At 52.5% G+C, this 15703-nt stretch overlaps 1 protein-coding gene across 2 annotated transcripts in view; it reads right to left on the bottom strand.

Moving 5' to 3' along the window:
* Positions 1 to 15703, bottom strand: part of LOC147632894 (insulin-induced protein) — a 110517-nt gene that overhangs the window by 80703 nt on the left and 14111 nt on the right. For both annotated transcript variants that reach the window (XM_086807799.1, XM_086807798.1), the window contains exon 3: positions 6326 to 6450. In XM_086807799.1, coding sequence (XP_086663925.1) covers positions 6326 to 6450 — 125 coding nt within the window. The remainder of the gene's footprint in view (positions 1 to 6325; positions 6451 to 15703) is intronic.

The following is a 15703-nucleotide window of genomic DNA, read 5'->3' as shown; positions in this document are numbered from 1 at the left end:
CTCCCATCAACGTGGGTGTCTTAGATGAAGGAAAAAACACATACTAATCTGAAATCTGCAGAATGCACAGAAAAAACAGCAAGCTTTTTAACACATACCGTTCTTCGACCTCTTTTTCTCTACCTACCGACTTGCTCGTTCACGAGGTATGCTCTGATACCACTGTCAAATCCCCACGGATCCCCTCGTGATCGATCTTGGTTCGAACTCAAATCCTGCAAACAAACGAACAAACAAACAAGCAAGCGGGTGCAGGCCTGACTCACCTCCCAACCATGACAACCGTGGGCGAGCCCACAGTCTTGGCTGTCCCCGCCGAGCCACGAGCTGAGCTAACTAGGTTGATGTACCGACCAATCTCCTCCTCGCGACGTCCCATACCGCCACGAAGCTGCCCTCGCGGGCCTCGAGATTGCTGCCGGCCTCGGCTGCATAAAGCAGGTGCACGTCTGCACTAGATCCAGGCTCCTAGACCATAGAGCTCTCACAAACTCGCGAGACTCTCTATATCCAATAACTAACCTTGGCCACCCTTTTATAGGCTCTTGGCCGGTCATCGGGCGTCCACACTTGGCCGCCCGCCCGCCCGTCCATACTTGGGTGCCCGCCCGTTAGTATTTCCCTAACTCAGCTCGTCAATCAGCCTGCCTAGTTCCAAGCTTCCCCAAGCCTCGAAACTAGTCTTGCATGCGTATAGCACATGGTAGATACCCACTGTGCACATGACAGAGGGGGGGGGTCGGCCCATTCCGGGCTCTATGCAATGTGTCACCAGGAGGTGAAACTTTTTGCAGTTGTTTTCCTTATTTACATTTCTTTATAAATATATATTTTTCTTTTCTTTCTCTTTGGTTGCTGTTGCTTTCCCCCGGGATCTCTTGGAAGGGCTAGGGCCATTGCAATGTCAGAATGGGTCAACCAGTGGGACTTTGGACCAGTGGTTGGCTAAGCCTGAGAACTGCACTGAAAGATGAATGACAGTGTCCAGGACATGGCCACTGAATGAGGGCATAGGCCGGTTTACACTAGTAAGTGGCCGCCACCGAAATGTGAATGTATCTTGAATTCTAAGCAAATTCTGAAGTGACCATAGTGGTCAAAGATGGTCACGAGACCAGAAGGAATGCAAATGACATCATCCCTAAAATCTAGGGAACTGCTATTTTTGGCAGTGTCGGAATTGAAAAGTGTTCGCGTCAATTTGTGCGGAATGTCAAGGGGACCAAAAGCTGACAAAGGACTGTTGTGAGAATGTGAACCAGTCAGGAGATTTTTAGCTTGGAAGATTGCATGTGGAAAAGGCTTAAAAATGTGCCAAGTGTCAAATTTATGTGCATTTTCCACATTGAGAAGAGAGAAGCGTGGGAATTTGGGCTGAATGAGGCTCATTTGCAGCCATTATGGTGGATTGTTGCAGGAAAACCAGCTATTGTGGTGCACTCCCTTGCCCTACAACTCATGAATTGAGGGTTGAGCTTGCTCCCCACAGCCTCTCTCTCTCTTTCTCTCTCTTGCAGACTATGGAAATGCTCTCATCAGATAAAATCAGGTACAGTTGTGTGAATTTCATGCTTATATGCAAAGGCTAGTTGCATCCTTGAACAGGAACCGGTGTAGTTAGTTCCTACACCAAAGCAGGGACTGAAGAGGGTAATAACCTCTTCAATACAATGCTGTTTCAGCACTGTTTAAGTGCTGTTTTTGGGCTGTTATGTTGCCCGGTTGATGCCAAAATGCAGTTGGACTTTGCTTTAGTCCTCCAGGACAGTACAAGGGTTATTTTGGGCTGAAAACAGGTCTGTGCAGAAAATTACAGCAAGCTGAATTGTGATGTTTTGGACTTCATTGGGTAGCTTGATGCCTATGGAAGTGAGCCTGTCAGTTGGGACTCATTCTGAGATGTTATGGAACAATTTTAGTGCAGTTATGCTGGCAAATTTCTCCCAGAATTTGTAAAACTCAGCTGATGCAAGTAGAGTGCTTTGTTGCACTCGTGCTTTGTATTTTCCAACTTTTTAACAATAAAGAAATACCGCAAGGGGCGCCGGACTTCAGGGCCAATGTGTTGTTGAGCGAGGGAGTGAGGATTCTGTGATTGTGTGTCTGAGTAAGTCCAGGTTATTTGTGAATGAACTACCGCTTTATGTGTCCATAGACCGGAGCGAGGATTCTGTGATTGTGTGTCTGAGTAAGTCCAGGTTATTTGTGAATGAACTACCGCTTTATGTGTCCATAGACGTGTCACACATGCAAGCTCCACTTTCAGCATTAGTGGATGTTTTGTCCAGCTTTTATGTTTCATGCAAAGTGATGATGATGGATATATGTTAAAGCTATGGCCATATTTAAATGTTTTAATATGCATTGATGATATCAACAAGTGTGTCAAAGACCCTAGTCCCCCGGGCACCTGCCGCGAGTTACAGAACCTGTAAATGTCTTTTCTTCTCTGGCACCTGTGTGCATTTGGGTTTGGAAAGAGTGAATATTTGGTTTCTCTTCACTCCCTTGGCACCCATATGACATTCGTGTTTGGGAAGAGTGAATATTTGGGTTCTTCCCAAGTGAATATTTGGGTTCTCTTCACTGCACCTAGGTTACTTAGGGTATATTTTGCTTCTTGAGTGAATATTTGGGTTCTCTTCACTGCACCTAGGTTACTAGGAGTATATTGTGCTTCCCGAGTGAATATTTGGATTCTCTTCATTGCACCTAGGTTACTTGGGGTATATTGTGCTTCCCGAGTTAATATTTGGGTTCTCTTCATTGCACCTCAGTTACTTGGGGTATATTATGCTTTCCCGAGTGAATATTTGGGTTCACCGTTCTCTTCTCTGCACCTGGTCTACTTGGGGTATATTGTGCAAACCCTTGCGTCATCGCGCAGGGCTGAAATCCCTCACCCGGTCCTTGATCATTAGATATTTGTCATGGATTCACAACTCAATGATTTGATTCTTAGCACGAAGGCATCCATGGATGCCGAGGCGGCTAGAATGGAGGCTATATCTGCCCATCTCGACACGATGGAGGTCAGCACGTCGAGCACCTAGTATTCTCGATCTGGGCCCATGCTTTGGAGCAAGTGTTGGATGATTCTAAGGATGAGGTGGCAAAATTTTCTAAAGGACGATTTTTCACTCATTTCGATGCAAGCAAGGATGTACCGGATGAGCTTCGCTCCTAATCCGGTAGCATTCTACATCTGCGCGTAGTCGGTGGCAACAGAGACGACCTTCGCGTCACTAATGGTCTCTCGGATTCTCCGGATAGTTCCTGCTCGCTTCCACAACTCAACGTCAGGGCACTACCAGTTTGCCGAGTTCTTCCTCCATGCCTTGTGAGGAATGAGCTCAACTAATGAAGCTTCTAAAGCCTCCTAAGTTCAAGAAGATGGACAGAGAAGTCATCGCCAACTTGCCCTACAAGATGGCTGCCACGTTGGCAACAAGTGGTTCAGATATTTTTCAGCTCCATTTGGTGCGTACGGCTGACGGCGGCCAGCTCGGGCCAAACTGGGTTGGAGGGTGATCACTCAGCCTTGGACACGTGGAGGATAGGGCATAATTGAGCCAGCTATGCAAAGCAGAGCCCTGCTAGGCATGGTGATCGTCAAAGGCCTTCTACTTGGTGGTGAGCCTAAGAAGGCTTTTTTAATTGACTGGATCTCATCTCGGACCCCCTCCCTTGGCGGTCCCTGGACTCCCAGCGTACGATGGATCTTCATGGAGGGCCAATCCCAAGGCCTAAGCAACACTTTTGAGGACAAATTTGCAACCAATTTGATGAGAGCTTGGGGCCCCCTTAAGCTTAGCCCTAGAGCACCTCCCCCAGGCCTCCGACGAGGAGAGACTCCGCCATCCGCAGATTTGGAACCGGTCACCCTTTGGACGCGCATTCTCACATAGCCTAGGGCCCCCTCAGCTCAAGCCCTGCCAAGTCTCTTGGCAAGTGGACTATTTTCAGTCCGCTTCCTCAGGAGGCCCAAGACAGGCGTCTTGCCGCGATCCAAGGCAAAGAGAAAATAGTCTTTACCATGGACTTAGCCATCCCCCTCGACTCACAAACCCCCTTACAAGACCTATCCCCTCCCCAGTGGTTGGGAGCTTTCACGCGCCACGACATCCCTCTAGCGGTTCTAGGATAAAACGGGGGACCAACGCTCATTTTCTTAGTCGGATGCCATGCGCATCTAACCCTATCCCCAGCAGAGGACTTTAGCAATGGCTCATTTCAGTGGGTCCGGATCATCGACTTCCATAAGCACCATTGGCACATCAACCCCCCTTCCGTTGCAAGTAGCCCAAGAAAAATCTTGGAAACTCTGGCTCTGGGGAGAGCCCACCTTTGACGCAGATCCAATGGGACCCCAGCGAGTGGCAGCCCACAGACCCCTTCAGCCCTGAGAGCCCCACCACCCCTTTTTTCACTACTCGGTGAGGCTAGGCCGCCGGATACAAATACCTTAGATTGACCGTACTCCCGCTTCAGCAGACCACTGGTCCTCCCAAGACATCTCACCTGGCCTCCTCAGGGACTACTCGAAGCAATTGTGGGACAGTTTCCGACCTCAAAAGGTCACTATGTTCCTCTCGCAAGTAGCTCACAGGAGTTTAGCAGTTGGCACGTGTCTAGCCATTGGTGGTCATCCCAACATAGTGCATGAGGTGTAGCAACCCCCAGTAGTCAAAGTGACATTGCCTTTGGAACTGCCCCAAAGCGCAGCCGGTTTGGCTAAGGATTCTTCCTTTCACACCTCTCGGGCTTCCTCCCGCATCATCATTGGGGGCAGTCATCGGGTGACAGAGTCAAGTTCTGTCCTCCACTATGAGGAGGCAGCTAATGGCCAGGCCCTCAAGCTCACACGTTGCAAGATCTAGAGGCATGGTCCCCCAATACTTGTCAAAGGGGGAGATCATCAACAGCATAGCACATCTGGATAGGTATCATTCATACCCTCCACAGCTAGTGGGGGAAGCAATAGGGAGATTTGGATCGCATATGCGGAAACGTCGAGAGGCCTTCCTACGCACCAACCATTGAGAAAACACCCCCCCCCCTCGGCGCTGGCCCCATGGAATCCATCCGTGCCATATGGATAGACGTCATTCATACCCTCCACAGCCAGTGGGGGAAGCTATAGGTGCAAAAGCGTCAAAAGGCCTTCCTATGCAGCTAGCAGCAGGGCCCCTTCCTCTTGGATAGTGCCAGTGACTTCACTTGGCACTACAAGCCACCATTTTTTTTTTCAACTGGCCTTTGGCCCAAGAGCCTCATGTAGTTACCAATTTTTCACTGCCCATAGGCACCCGCTCGTAGGCGCTTAATTATCCACCCATAGGCGATGCTGCCAAGGAAGCACCATGGGGGGTTTTGAACCCAGGACCTCTTGGTCCTAGGAAAACACCTTCACCACTTGAGCTATCACCTCATTGGCTACAAGCCACCGGTTTGGCTTCCCCCCACCCCCCCCCCCCCACCCCCTTCCCCTTTCTTGTATGAGGCAGTTCCCTCAGAGAGCGGCCAGCCATGGAGGGCACTACCCTCCCCATGTTTTTTCTCTTTTGGAGGTTCTAAGCATGTAATTCAGCCTGTTAGCCGGTTTTTCATATAACTAATAGAAGGATTTTTATTTTTTATTTTTTTTAACCCACACTAACCACCACATATCAGAGCTGGGAGCTCATCAAAACAGTATTGTGGCCTGCCACATCTAGCAAGCACAATGCAGTGAGGCCATAGTTCCTTCCACCCCACAGGTACTATTTGGACACCCTTCAAGGGCACTCGGAATGCTTGCAGGGTGACTAGAGATCATGCACCATAGACACGCAGTCTTCCTATGCAAGTGGAGCCCGGTTCCCTTTCTCACCCAAAACGACAACGATCTTACTTGACATTATAGGGTCCCAATGTGGGTTTCTCCCCCTCCCCCAAGGATGTAGGGCAGAGGATCCAGCCATAGAGACCACCCCCCCCCCCCGCCCCCACCCCCACCATCTTTTTCGTCTAGCATCTTGCCTCTTTGGAGGGTTGTGATATGTCTACGGGCAGTTTATTCTTTTTCTACTAATTGAAGGATCTTTTCTTGGGGGGGAAAAAGACGAAATTGTCTTAACATTTATCTGCATTGTTCCTTGCAAAGACCCTTTTACACAGGCACAATGTGAGCATATAGCATTCTTAACCTAGCCTGCACAAAATGCATATGGACAATGGGTTTCTTAGGTTTCTTTCAATGTTGCTGCATCAATTATGACATTCAATCTAAGGCAACATTCAATCTAAGGCAGCTCATAAGTTTTCCCTTCAATGGAGTACTTACATGAGAGAAACCAATAAGCGTTTCAAGCTTGTCTTCGGTAGCTGATGCTTTGGAGCAAGCCACTTGTCTAAAGCTAGTTGTGATAAGCCAACGCTGCCATAAAAAACGCCCAAGAGGGGAGGAACCTGTGGCAAAAAGTAGAGTACATTATTCACCACTTTTCTTTCTCTTTTGCTTGAAAATAGCACAGTTGTAGTGAAAATTGTATTTTGATGTAAACCAAACTGGCATATTCATGCATAAACTCTTAAGGAACTTTAACTCAGGAGTCAGTCAGAAATCCCTTTTGATGTAAATCAAGCTGCCACATTCATGCACAAACTCTTGAGGAACTTTAGGATGTAGGAATCTCAGTAATCGCTCAGAATTCCCTTTTGTAGAAAGAAACACTCTTTACACCTTATAGTTTGACCTTTCAAAAGGGGAATTAAGAAGGACACGATTTTCACTATTCTCAAGAGAAAGAACCAAACTGCCATATTTATGCACAAAATCTTAAGGAACTTTAGGAGGTAAGAATCTCAGTAGTCGCTCAGGATTCCCTTTTGTAGAAATGAAACACTCTTACACCTTACAGTCTGACCTTTCAAAAGGGGAAATGGAAGGACATCAAGCTGCCTGATTCCTCTACTTAGACAATCTCCAACCCCTACATGATTCAGGATCAACATACCTTTCTCAAAAAGGATAATAAATAGCATGGTATTGAGTAGCGGATTGCACCTCAAAGACATACTAAACCATTGCACACCTGCAAAAGACCTAAGAGTCCCTAAAATTTGCATTCATGCAAATTAGTACCATGATCTTCCATGTTATCGGCATCACCATCACATCTCTATACGGAAGAGATGTTCCTGACTCTTACGAAGGAGACTTCACACATCAAAAACTGTCAGAATGCGCAGTGGAAGACTAACGCACGTAATGGCATACCTTGATTCATCACTACAACGAATATCATTGCATTCTTTCACTCTACCTTTCAATGGAAGCCTTAGCCTTGATATCAAATGTTACAACCCCATGTAACCATCCATGATCAACTTCAATCCAAAACACCAAAGTAACAGACACACGTACACACAGACAAAACACCTAAACATAGGCTTGACAATTTCCAACCACCCCTGAGCATGGGAGAGTTGAATTAGGTGATACATGTCAGAATGAGGCCACCAAACCATAGACCACCTTGGCCTACCGGATGCATCCCATACAACAGCCACAATCACCAAACGTCCACCTCAGGGCTAGACTATTCCCCTGACCGTTCACCTTTACCCCTCCTATGTTTCTGCCTCTTCGCTTCATCGCCCTCCACCTCTGTGCCCGCCACCTTCACCCCTCCTGCCCCGCTAGCTGGGCCGCCTCCTCCCTTTTGGCCTTTGCCCCCCCCATTTCTCCTCTCTCAGCCCCATCTGCCATTTTTCCTTTGCACCTCCCTCCCTCCACCCTGTCTCCTCCTTTGCACCACCCATCTCTACAGCATCTCCGCCCTGTCTCCTCCTTTGACTGCTCGTAGACTTTACCCACATCTCCCCCTCCCCCTCTTTTTTCCATTTTCTCTTTCATCTCCTCCAATCTTACTTTTGTCTGGTCGCTTGTGCTCTTAAGATAGCCGGTTGGTGCCCTTTGGATTCCCCCCTTTGAGGCACTCCATGGAAGCGGTTCCATCTATCCCGTCCAAGGTCGCCATCAGTTGTCATTTATCCAACACCGACCACCATCCTCACTCGCCACCCTTGAGGCCATTACATTGGTGCGCAAATTCATTGCCAACACGCCAGGCTAGGGACAGATTCAAGACCTGTTCGAGGAAACCCACAGGTAAGGGTGGATCATCGACATCCTTTTCCTCCACAACGGCTACATTTGAATCGAGTTCAACTCGCCCTCTCTTGCCGCGAAGATCCTGGCATCGAGCCCTGCCCTTGGTGGTGCAGAGCTCACAGATTTACTTCACCCCTGTTGGCCAATGCTTCAAGTTTCCCAATCTCAGTTTCCTTCCATGGCTTCCCCAAGGAGTATTATGCACTCCTCCAAGCGATTGGACGCTTCTTGGATCAAGTTTTGGAGCCCCCTCCCACTGCGATTGCTGCAATGGAGAGGGTGGCAGAAGTCTTGGGGACCCTTCAAGTACTCATCTCTTCTCTAGAGAACCTCCCTCGCCATGTCGCTGCCCCCTAGCTTGACGGCTCCCATTTCTTGCCACAGGTAGGGTTCTCAAGACTGCCCGCGTAGTGTTTCGTTTGTTGCCAGATGAGCCACCAACACAATAGCCTGTGTCCTTGACAGCGCTCGCACATGGGCCAGCCATTGAGAGCCCTAGACAGCAGGGCCCTCAGCTCTCAGCGTGGCTGTGGCACGCCCCAACAGCCTCATCCTCGCGAACACCCCCCCACCCCACACACACACACAAAAAACCCTCTCTATCTAGTGGGTGGTGATGTCACCAATTGGCCGACCATTTGGTCCATCTCCAGTTTTTGTGTCTCGTTCACTTGAGGCCAGGCCGGTGTCTCATGTGAAGAGGCCAGTATTGTGCTGACATGGACGGGAGCCAGACTAGTGCCACCCGTGTTAGCAAGATGGTGTCGTATGGACGGGAGCCAGACTGGTGCCACCCGTGTATGACCTGGACTGTGTTCGACCCATGGGATTGTCACGCCATGGAAGGACCAGTATTCGTGCCGTGTTTTGCCTATGGGACTGTCACTCCTTAGGGAGACTCGTGCCTGGAACTGTCTTACCTATGGGACTGTCACTCCAGAGGAAGACCAGGTTTAATATTTTACGTCATGCCATTTTTGTGCCGACAGATATTTTGTACTTGTTCCATGAACGGGAGATATGTCCATGATACTATTTGCACATGCACACATGTTTTGCATGTTTGAAACTGTTTTCGCATGACTTGTATTTTTGTGTTTGCCTGCTTGACGTGTTACTTACTGAGCGGGGACGCCTGCCAGCAGTGAGTCGTGAAGTCTGCTCTGTCTTCCTGAAAAGATCACCAAGGATCCCATTAGCACTTGGAAGGAATTTAAGGACAGATTCTATGCTCAATTTTTGCCACCAAATGCGGAGCAAACTCTCACTCAAAAGTGGGACAGGCTTGAGCAAAGAGATAATGAAAGCGTGCAACAGTATGTCAACAAGTTCTGGAAAGTGTTGCTAGAAGTAACTCCCTTTATGCAAATCACTGAGGATGAAAGAAAAAGGAAGTTTCGTTCTGGACTGCAACCAGCATATCGTTCGGGCATTGAATTGCACCCGAAACATACTTTGCAACAGCTCACATCTCCTGTTCTTGCTACGGAGCAATTGGTGCTCAAGATTAAACAGGATCAAGGAGGTTCAAAGGGGAAAGACAAGGCTGTCCCAAATCTGCAAAAGGGTGGACAACCACCTAAAAAGAACTTCCCAGAGACCTACAAGGGTGGTAAAGCTGAAAATAACACATCTAAAGATCAGGGCCCAAGGAAGAACAAATTCGGCTTAACCCCAGAGCAAAGAGAGCAATATGCCAAGGATGGAAAATGCTTTTCTTGTGGTAGCAAAAACCACATGTTTCGACAATGCCCAGATCGCAAACCTAAGCACAAGGACAAGCAAACCAAGGCTAATGTACATGCAGTTCCTGATGTGCAAGGAAATACAAGTCATGATGCAAAAGAGCAAATGGTTTGCAAGGCTTGGGGACGAATCAAGGATCAGCCCGCACTATTCATGTTTGATGACTGTGCAACCGATAACTTCATCTCTATGCAAACGGCAGCTGCATTGGGTATTGAGGTTGAGAATTTGGGACCTCGGATTGAAGCCAAAGCTGCATTTATTGGTAAAGAGGTGCAGGTTACCCCATTGATAGGGAAGTTGCGCATCCATATCCAAGGCTACCTTGATAATGAACATTTCCTCGTTATCCACTAAATGGATGTGATGTATTGTTGGGCAAGCCGTGGCACCATAGGCTTGAGCCCCACAAAGACTACAAGTCCAATATGATTTCTTTTATGCATAAAGGCCGCATGCATTTTATTGATGCTGGCAAAGAAGGGATTCCATCCCACTTGTATCACACATCCAAATTAATAAAGCAATGAAAAAGAGTGTGATCGATTCGGACTGTGATCTGCGCCTGCGAGCTCCGCCTCTCCCCCTCCCGCTGCTTCTCGCCCTCTCCCCCCCGCCTATCCCCCGCCTTCTCCTCCGTCCTCTCCCCCGCCTCCTTCCTCGCACCCTTCCTCGCCATCTATCCCCCGCCTTCTGCCTCGCATCCTCCCCCGCCATCGCTCCCCCGCCTTCTTCCTCGCATCCTCCCCCGCCTCCTTCCTCGCATCCTCCCCCGCCTTCTCCTCCTCCGCCTCCTTCCACGTTTCCACCCCCGCCATCCCCCCCCCCCCCCCCCCCCCCCCCGCCTTCTTCCTCGCTTCCTTCCCCCGCCATCTCTTCCCCCGCCTCTCTACCCCCCTCGCCGCCTCCTCCTCCACCTCGCTTCTCTCCCCCGCCATCTCTACCCCCTCCGCCTTCTCCTCCGCTGCGCGGCTCCTCCCCCCCGCCTTCTCCCTCTCCTCCCCTTCCGTCTCGCCCCTCCCCCCACCGCTAGCTCCCCCGCCTCAGCTCCCCCCTCCCCCCCCCGCCCCGCCCCCGCTATCCTGTAACCTTCCGCCTCTCCTTTTCCTCGCAGGGCTGTGTCCCTCCCGTTGGTGACCCCCGGTTTCTGGCTTTTCCCTCTGGAGGACTCCATGGAAGCCGCTCCGACTACCCCTGCCGATTCCGGTCTCCGTCTGGAGTTCACAGCTGAAGATCATCAATTGTTTGTTTCCACAGTATCCGCTCTTGAGGCCTCCTCCTTGGTCTGCAAGATAGTGGGTAGCCGTCCGATGCGGAGAGAGCTTCGCGACCTTCTGCAAGGTAGCCTTGTTGGCGTGCCTGCCAAGATCGTCAGCGTAGATTCTTTGGGACATGGCTACTACCAGGTGGATTTCGAGTCCCCCTAGGCAGCTCAGATGGTGCTGGCTCGGAGCCCCATTGCCCTCCGCTCATCCCGGGCGTCCCTAGCGCGATGGACTCATGGTTTCGACCCGCTTCTGACCCGCTAGCAGGCGCGACAGGTTTTCCCGTCACTATCTGCTTTCTTGGACTCCGTAGGGAGTACTTGCCCCTCTTGTCATCCATTGGCAAGGCGTTCGGGCAGGTAGTGGAGACGCCTCAAACAGCGGCTTCAGTGATAGCTCGGGCAGCAGGACTCCCGGCCATTCGTGTTGTGGTTCCGTCACCGAAGTCCCTCCCGAAGACGATCCTCCTCCCTTGTCTTTCTGGAGGACATCTGATACAGCGCGTGGAGTATTCGGGCCTCCCCGGCCAGTGCTACACCTATCGGGAGATGGGCCATCTCGCACACGCCTGTCCCCGCAACGGGGTTCATCCTTCACGCTATGCCGCCTCTGGACCCCCTGCAGGAGACCCGAGGGGTGGCCATCCACCTCAGAGACCGGACATCCCTGGCTCGCCTCAGCAGGCGCCATCATCTGACGAGCAGGCCCCGGCGGAGGATGCCGCACAGACCCAGGAGGCTGGCAGATGGCAGGAGGTTCGCCGGCGGAAACGCCCGGCCCGCAGGGTCCGTCGCAGAGGACAGCAGGCAGCACAGGCTGGCGGACAGGCGACTCCGGCTGGCGTCCAGGCACCTACCCGCACTTATGCTCTAGTCAGGGATAGGCGGCCAGCAGGTCCCACCCCGATGGACGAGGATTCAGACTCAGTGCCCGTTGAGGCCGCCGGTGGAGCCTCCCACGTGGAGACCCCGCTCCCGCCTCCCCCCGCGGGGGGCCCCGCCCCCTCCATGGAGCAGATTCCTGAGGATCCCGGGCCGCACTCTGCGACCCCCGGCTCCTCTTCCCCTCACCCGGAGAGCACTCCTTCCACTCCCCCCCTCTCCCCCCCCCCCTAGCCCCCCCCCTCCCACCTCCCCCGGCGGCCCCCCCTGACACCTATCCTCGGGCAGATGCCTCTCCATCCTCTCCTCGCTCTCCCCCCTCCTCTCCGCGAGCCCCCATCCCTCCCTCGGCCTCTCCAGGATACTTCGCCAGACCACCCACTGCCCCGGGGCAGCGCAGCTAGGTAGGCCACAGTTCAGTCCAGCGGCTGTTCCACCGCCACTCCGGGCCGGTGGAGATGGCAATCCTAGCTTCGCCCGCCACAGAGTTCTCTCCAGCCTCCCCTGGGGGGCCCCCGCGAGTGATGGGGCTCCCAGTGGATTACGGTTTTTTCAGGTGCCTCCAGCTGGATGCTGGCCCGTTCGAGACACTGGTCGCGCCCTTGCGAGTTTGCGTGGTGTGCCATCCCTCTCGTTCTCCTTCAGTGGTGAGCAGCATGGCAGCCTTCTCCTTTCCTCTCAGTGTTGCCCCAGACACAGCATGGGATTGCAACTCTGTAGAGGAAGTTTTGCGTGACCAGATACTGGAGTTTTCTCACCACTTCAATGACTTGGGGCTCACGGACCTATTGCAGACCCGATTACACTCAGCCCGCATGAGCTTGTTTGGTATAGGAGATTGGCAGGCGGATCCGGTCCACACCTCAGTTGAGGCGGTGCTACTGATTCTCCTCCATGCCGCCCCGAGGGTGCAGCCTACCTTTAGATACATATATGCAGAGGATTGGTCTCACGCCTATGCCCTGGACAGGGCGAAGGCGGAGTGGGGCTGGACACAGGTCACCCTCTTTTTGGAGAGACTCCGCACCCGGACAGACAGTGACTATTCTCCCTCCAAGCCGGCACCCAAGACTCACAGAGTGGAGGGCAGATCATCCGGGCCAGCTGAGAGGGGTGAGCCAGTGGCGGCTGCGTCACTTGCCATAGCTCATCCATGAGGATCCTCTCATGGAACATCCAGGGTCGCGGTGGACATCGCTGCTACATTGGTCGGGGCAGACTTCGCCAGGAGATCCAGAGGGCTCTCGTTGGAGGACCCATAGATATCCTTTTCATCCAAGAGCACCACCTTTCTGTTGGGCGTACCCGCACCTGCGGGAAGATCTTGCCAGGCAGGAGTCACACTTTTTGGTCACCAGCATATGGCTCCCAAGGGAACCAGGGTGGAGTATGCATCTCAGTCAGCGAGCAGCTTCTATCCGAGGTTGTGGATTCTGGCACTCTGGTCCAGGGTCGAGCGCAGTGGATCATCCTTCGGGTTGGGGAAGACCGCATTGGCTTCCTCAACTTCTACGCCCCTAATGGGGCGACCGGGAGAGCCGAGTTCTGGAGCACCATTAGGCAGTCCCTCCCCTTGGCAGACCACTGGTGCCTAGGGGGGGATTGCAACATGCTGGAGGATGCAGAGGACAGGATGGGGAGCAGCCAGGAGACCATTCATGGGCCGGAGCTCGCTGCCTGGGAGGAACTAGTGCTGCAGGTGAGAGGCCAGGATCCGTGGACTCTCCCGGAGTTTAGCAGGTTGCAGGGGAGTTTATCTTTCTCGCGCTCGGATAGACGGGCCACAGGAGTTAAACTTTCCCGCATCGACAGGTTTTACATTGATGAGTGGGCTTGTGATAGAGGTGGCACTGTGGGCATACTTGCAGGCTCCTCGTTTTCAGACCACTTTCCAGTGCTTCTCCAGATCGAGGACCCTACGAGAGGAGAGCGAGGCCAGAGCGTTCGGATTCCAGATTGTCTCATAGAGGAGCCCGAGATTGCGACCAGAGTTGAGCAGGTCTGGCAGGAGCTGCAGTTCAGGAGAGGATCGGCAGCCAGCGATCTTGCCAGGGGCTTGCAGGAGATCAGTCGGATGCTCAGGCAGGCTGCCCTGGACCGTCTGGAGGCCTTCAGAGAGCAGGAGAGGAGCCTGCGGAGGAGTCTAGCGTCCCTTCAGAGACTCCAGGAGAGGGATCCTACGAGCCCTTGGATCTCAGAGCAGATGGACAGAGATCAGATCCATCGAGGAGAGGAGGGTGGAGTTCCGATTCCATGCTCGGGCTTCTTTTTGGACACAGGCTGGAGACAGAGTGACTCGAGATTTCTTTGAGGCGACAGGGCCTCGCTTCAGACGAGAGGGTCTTAGGCGTCTTCGGCAGGCTGATGGCCAAGTTGTGGTGAATCCCCCCAGGGTTCGGGCGATAGCCACAGATTTTTACAGGGATCTGCTCTCTGCTGAGCCAGCAGATGATAGGGTGAGAGAGGCTCGGGAGGCAGTCTGGAGCTTCACGAGACCGGTTGTGCCGGCCCATTTGCAGCACTCCCTTCTCTCCCCCTTCTCGGATACGAAACTGGAGCAGGCTCTTCAGGCACTTCCTCGGGGCAAATGCCCAGGAGAGGACGGTCTCTCAGTGGCTTTCTTCCAGAGGTACTGGGGTCTCTTACATAGGGGTTTCAGATTGGCATTCCAGGAGATTATGGAGTCGGGAGTCATGCCGGACAGCATGGCAAAGGGGTTGATTCACTTGATCCCCAAAGAGGGAGGAGACAGACTGGAGATTAGACAGCGGAGACCGATCACCTTGCTAGGCACGGCCTACAAGGTCCTAGCTAAGGCGATCAGCAGGCGGCTTCAGCCTCACCTTCCGGACATCATCCACTCCACGCAGACAGGCTTCATCCAGGATAGGAGCATCCTGGATAACATCTTCTCTTTCTGGGAGGCTACGGCTTTGGCTAGATTTCGGCAGGAGGATCTGGCAGTGCTCCTTCTCGACTTCGAGAAGGCATATGATCGGGTGGACTGGGCCTTCTTGGAAGGCACTATGGAGAGGATGGGCTTCCCCCCTCAGTGGATCCGTGGAGTCTCTGCACTCTACACATCGGCTCATAGCCAGGTGCTGATACAGGGCGTGCGCGGAGAGAGGTTCCAGCTCTCGCGCTCGGTGCGGCAGGGGTGCCCCTTGGCGCCCTTTCTTTTTCTTTTTGTGGCGGAGGCCATGAGCACTTTTTTGACGGCACAGGATACAGGTTTGCGGGGCCTCCAGCTCCCCATCCGCACCTCGGAGGAGCTCCTAGACTCGGAGTTTGCGGATGACACTGCTGTCTATCTTCAGGGAGGAGAGGAGAACCTCCGCCGCTTCGCCTCAGCCATGGACAGGTTCTGCAGAGCTTCGGGCGCTTTGATCAACTGGCACAAGTCGTGTGGGTTGTGGGTCAGTTCTATGGCCCCCCCGACTTGGAGGCCAGTCGATGGTTTTCAGTGGCTGCCCCCCGGCACTACAGTGCGCTATTTGGGATGCTATGTGGGCATTGACATATCTCCGGAGCAGCACATAGCCCCCCTTCTTCTGAGCATTCGGAAGAAGCTTCTGTATTGGAGTACCGCTCGTTTATCTCTGGCTGGCCGAGTAGTTGTGGCCAACCAGGTTCTGCTTGCTACCATGTGGTAC

The sequence above is a fragment of the Cibotium barometz genome, chromosome 13 (genome assembly GCF_041138505.1).
Source record: "Cibotium barometz isolate CiBa-2024 chromosome 13, ASM4113850v1, whole genome shotgun sequence".
Lineage (NCBI taxonomy): Eukaryota > Viridiplantae > Streptophyta > Polypodiopsida > Cyatheales > Cibotiaceae > Cibotium > Cibotium barometz.
This window is presented reverse-complemented; position numbering and strand designations above follow the sequence as displayed.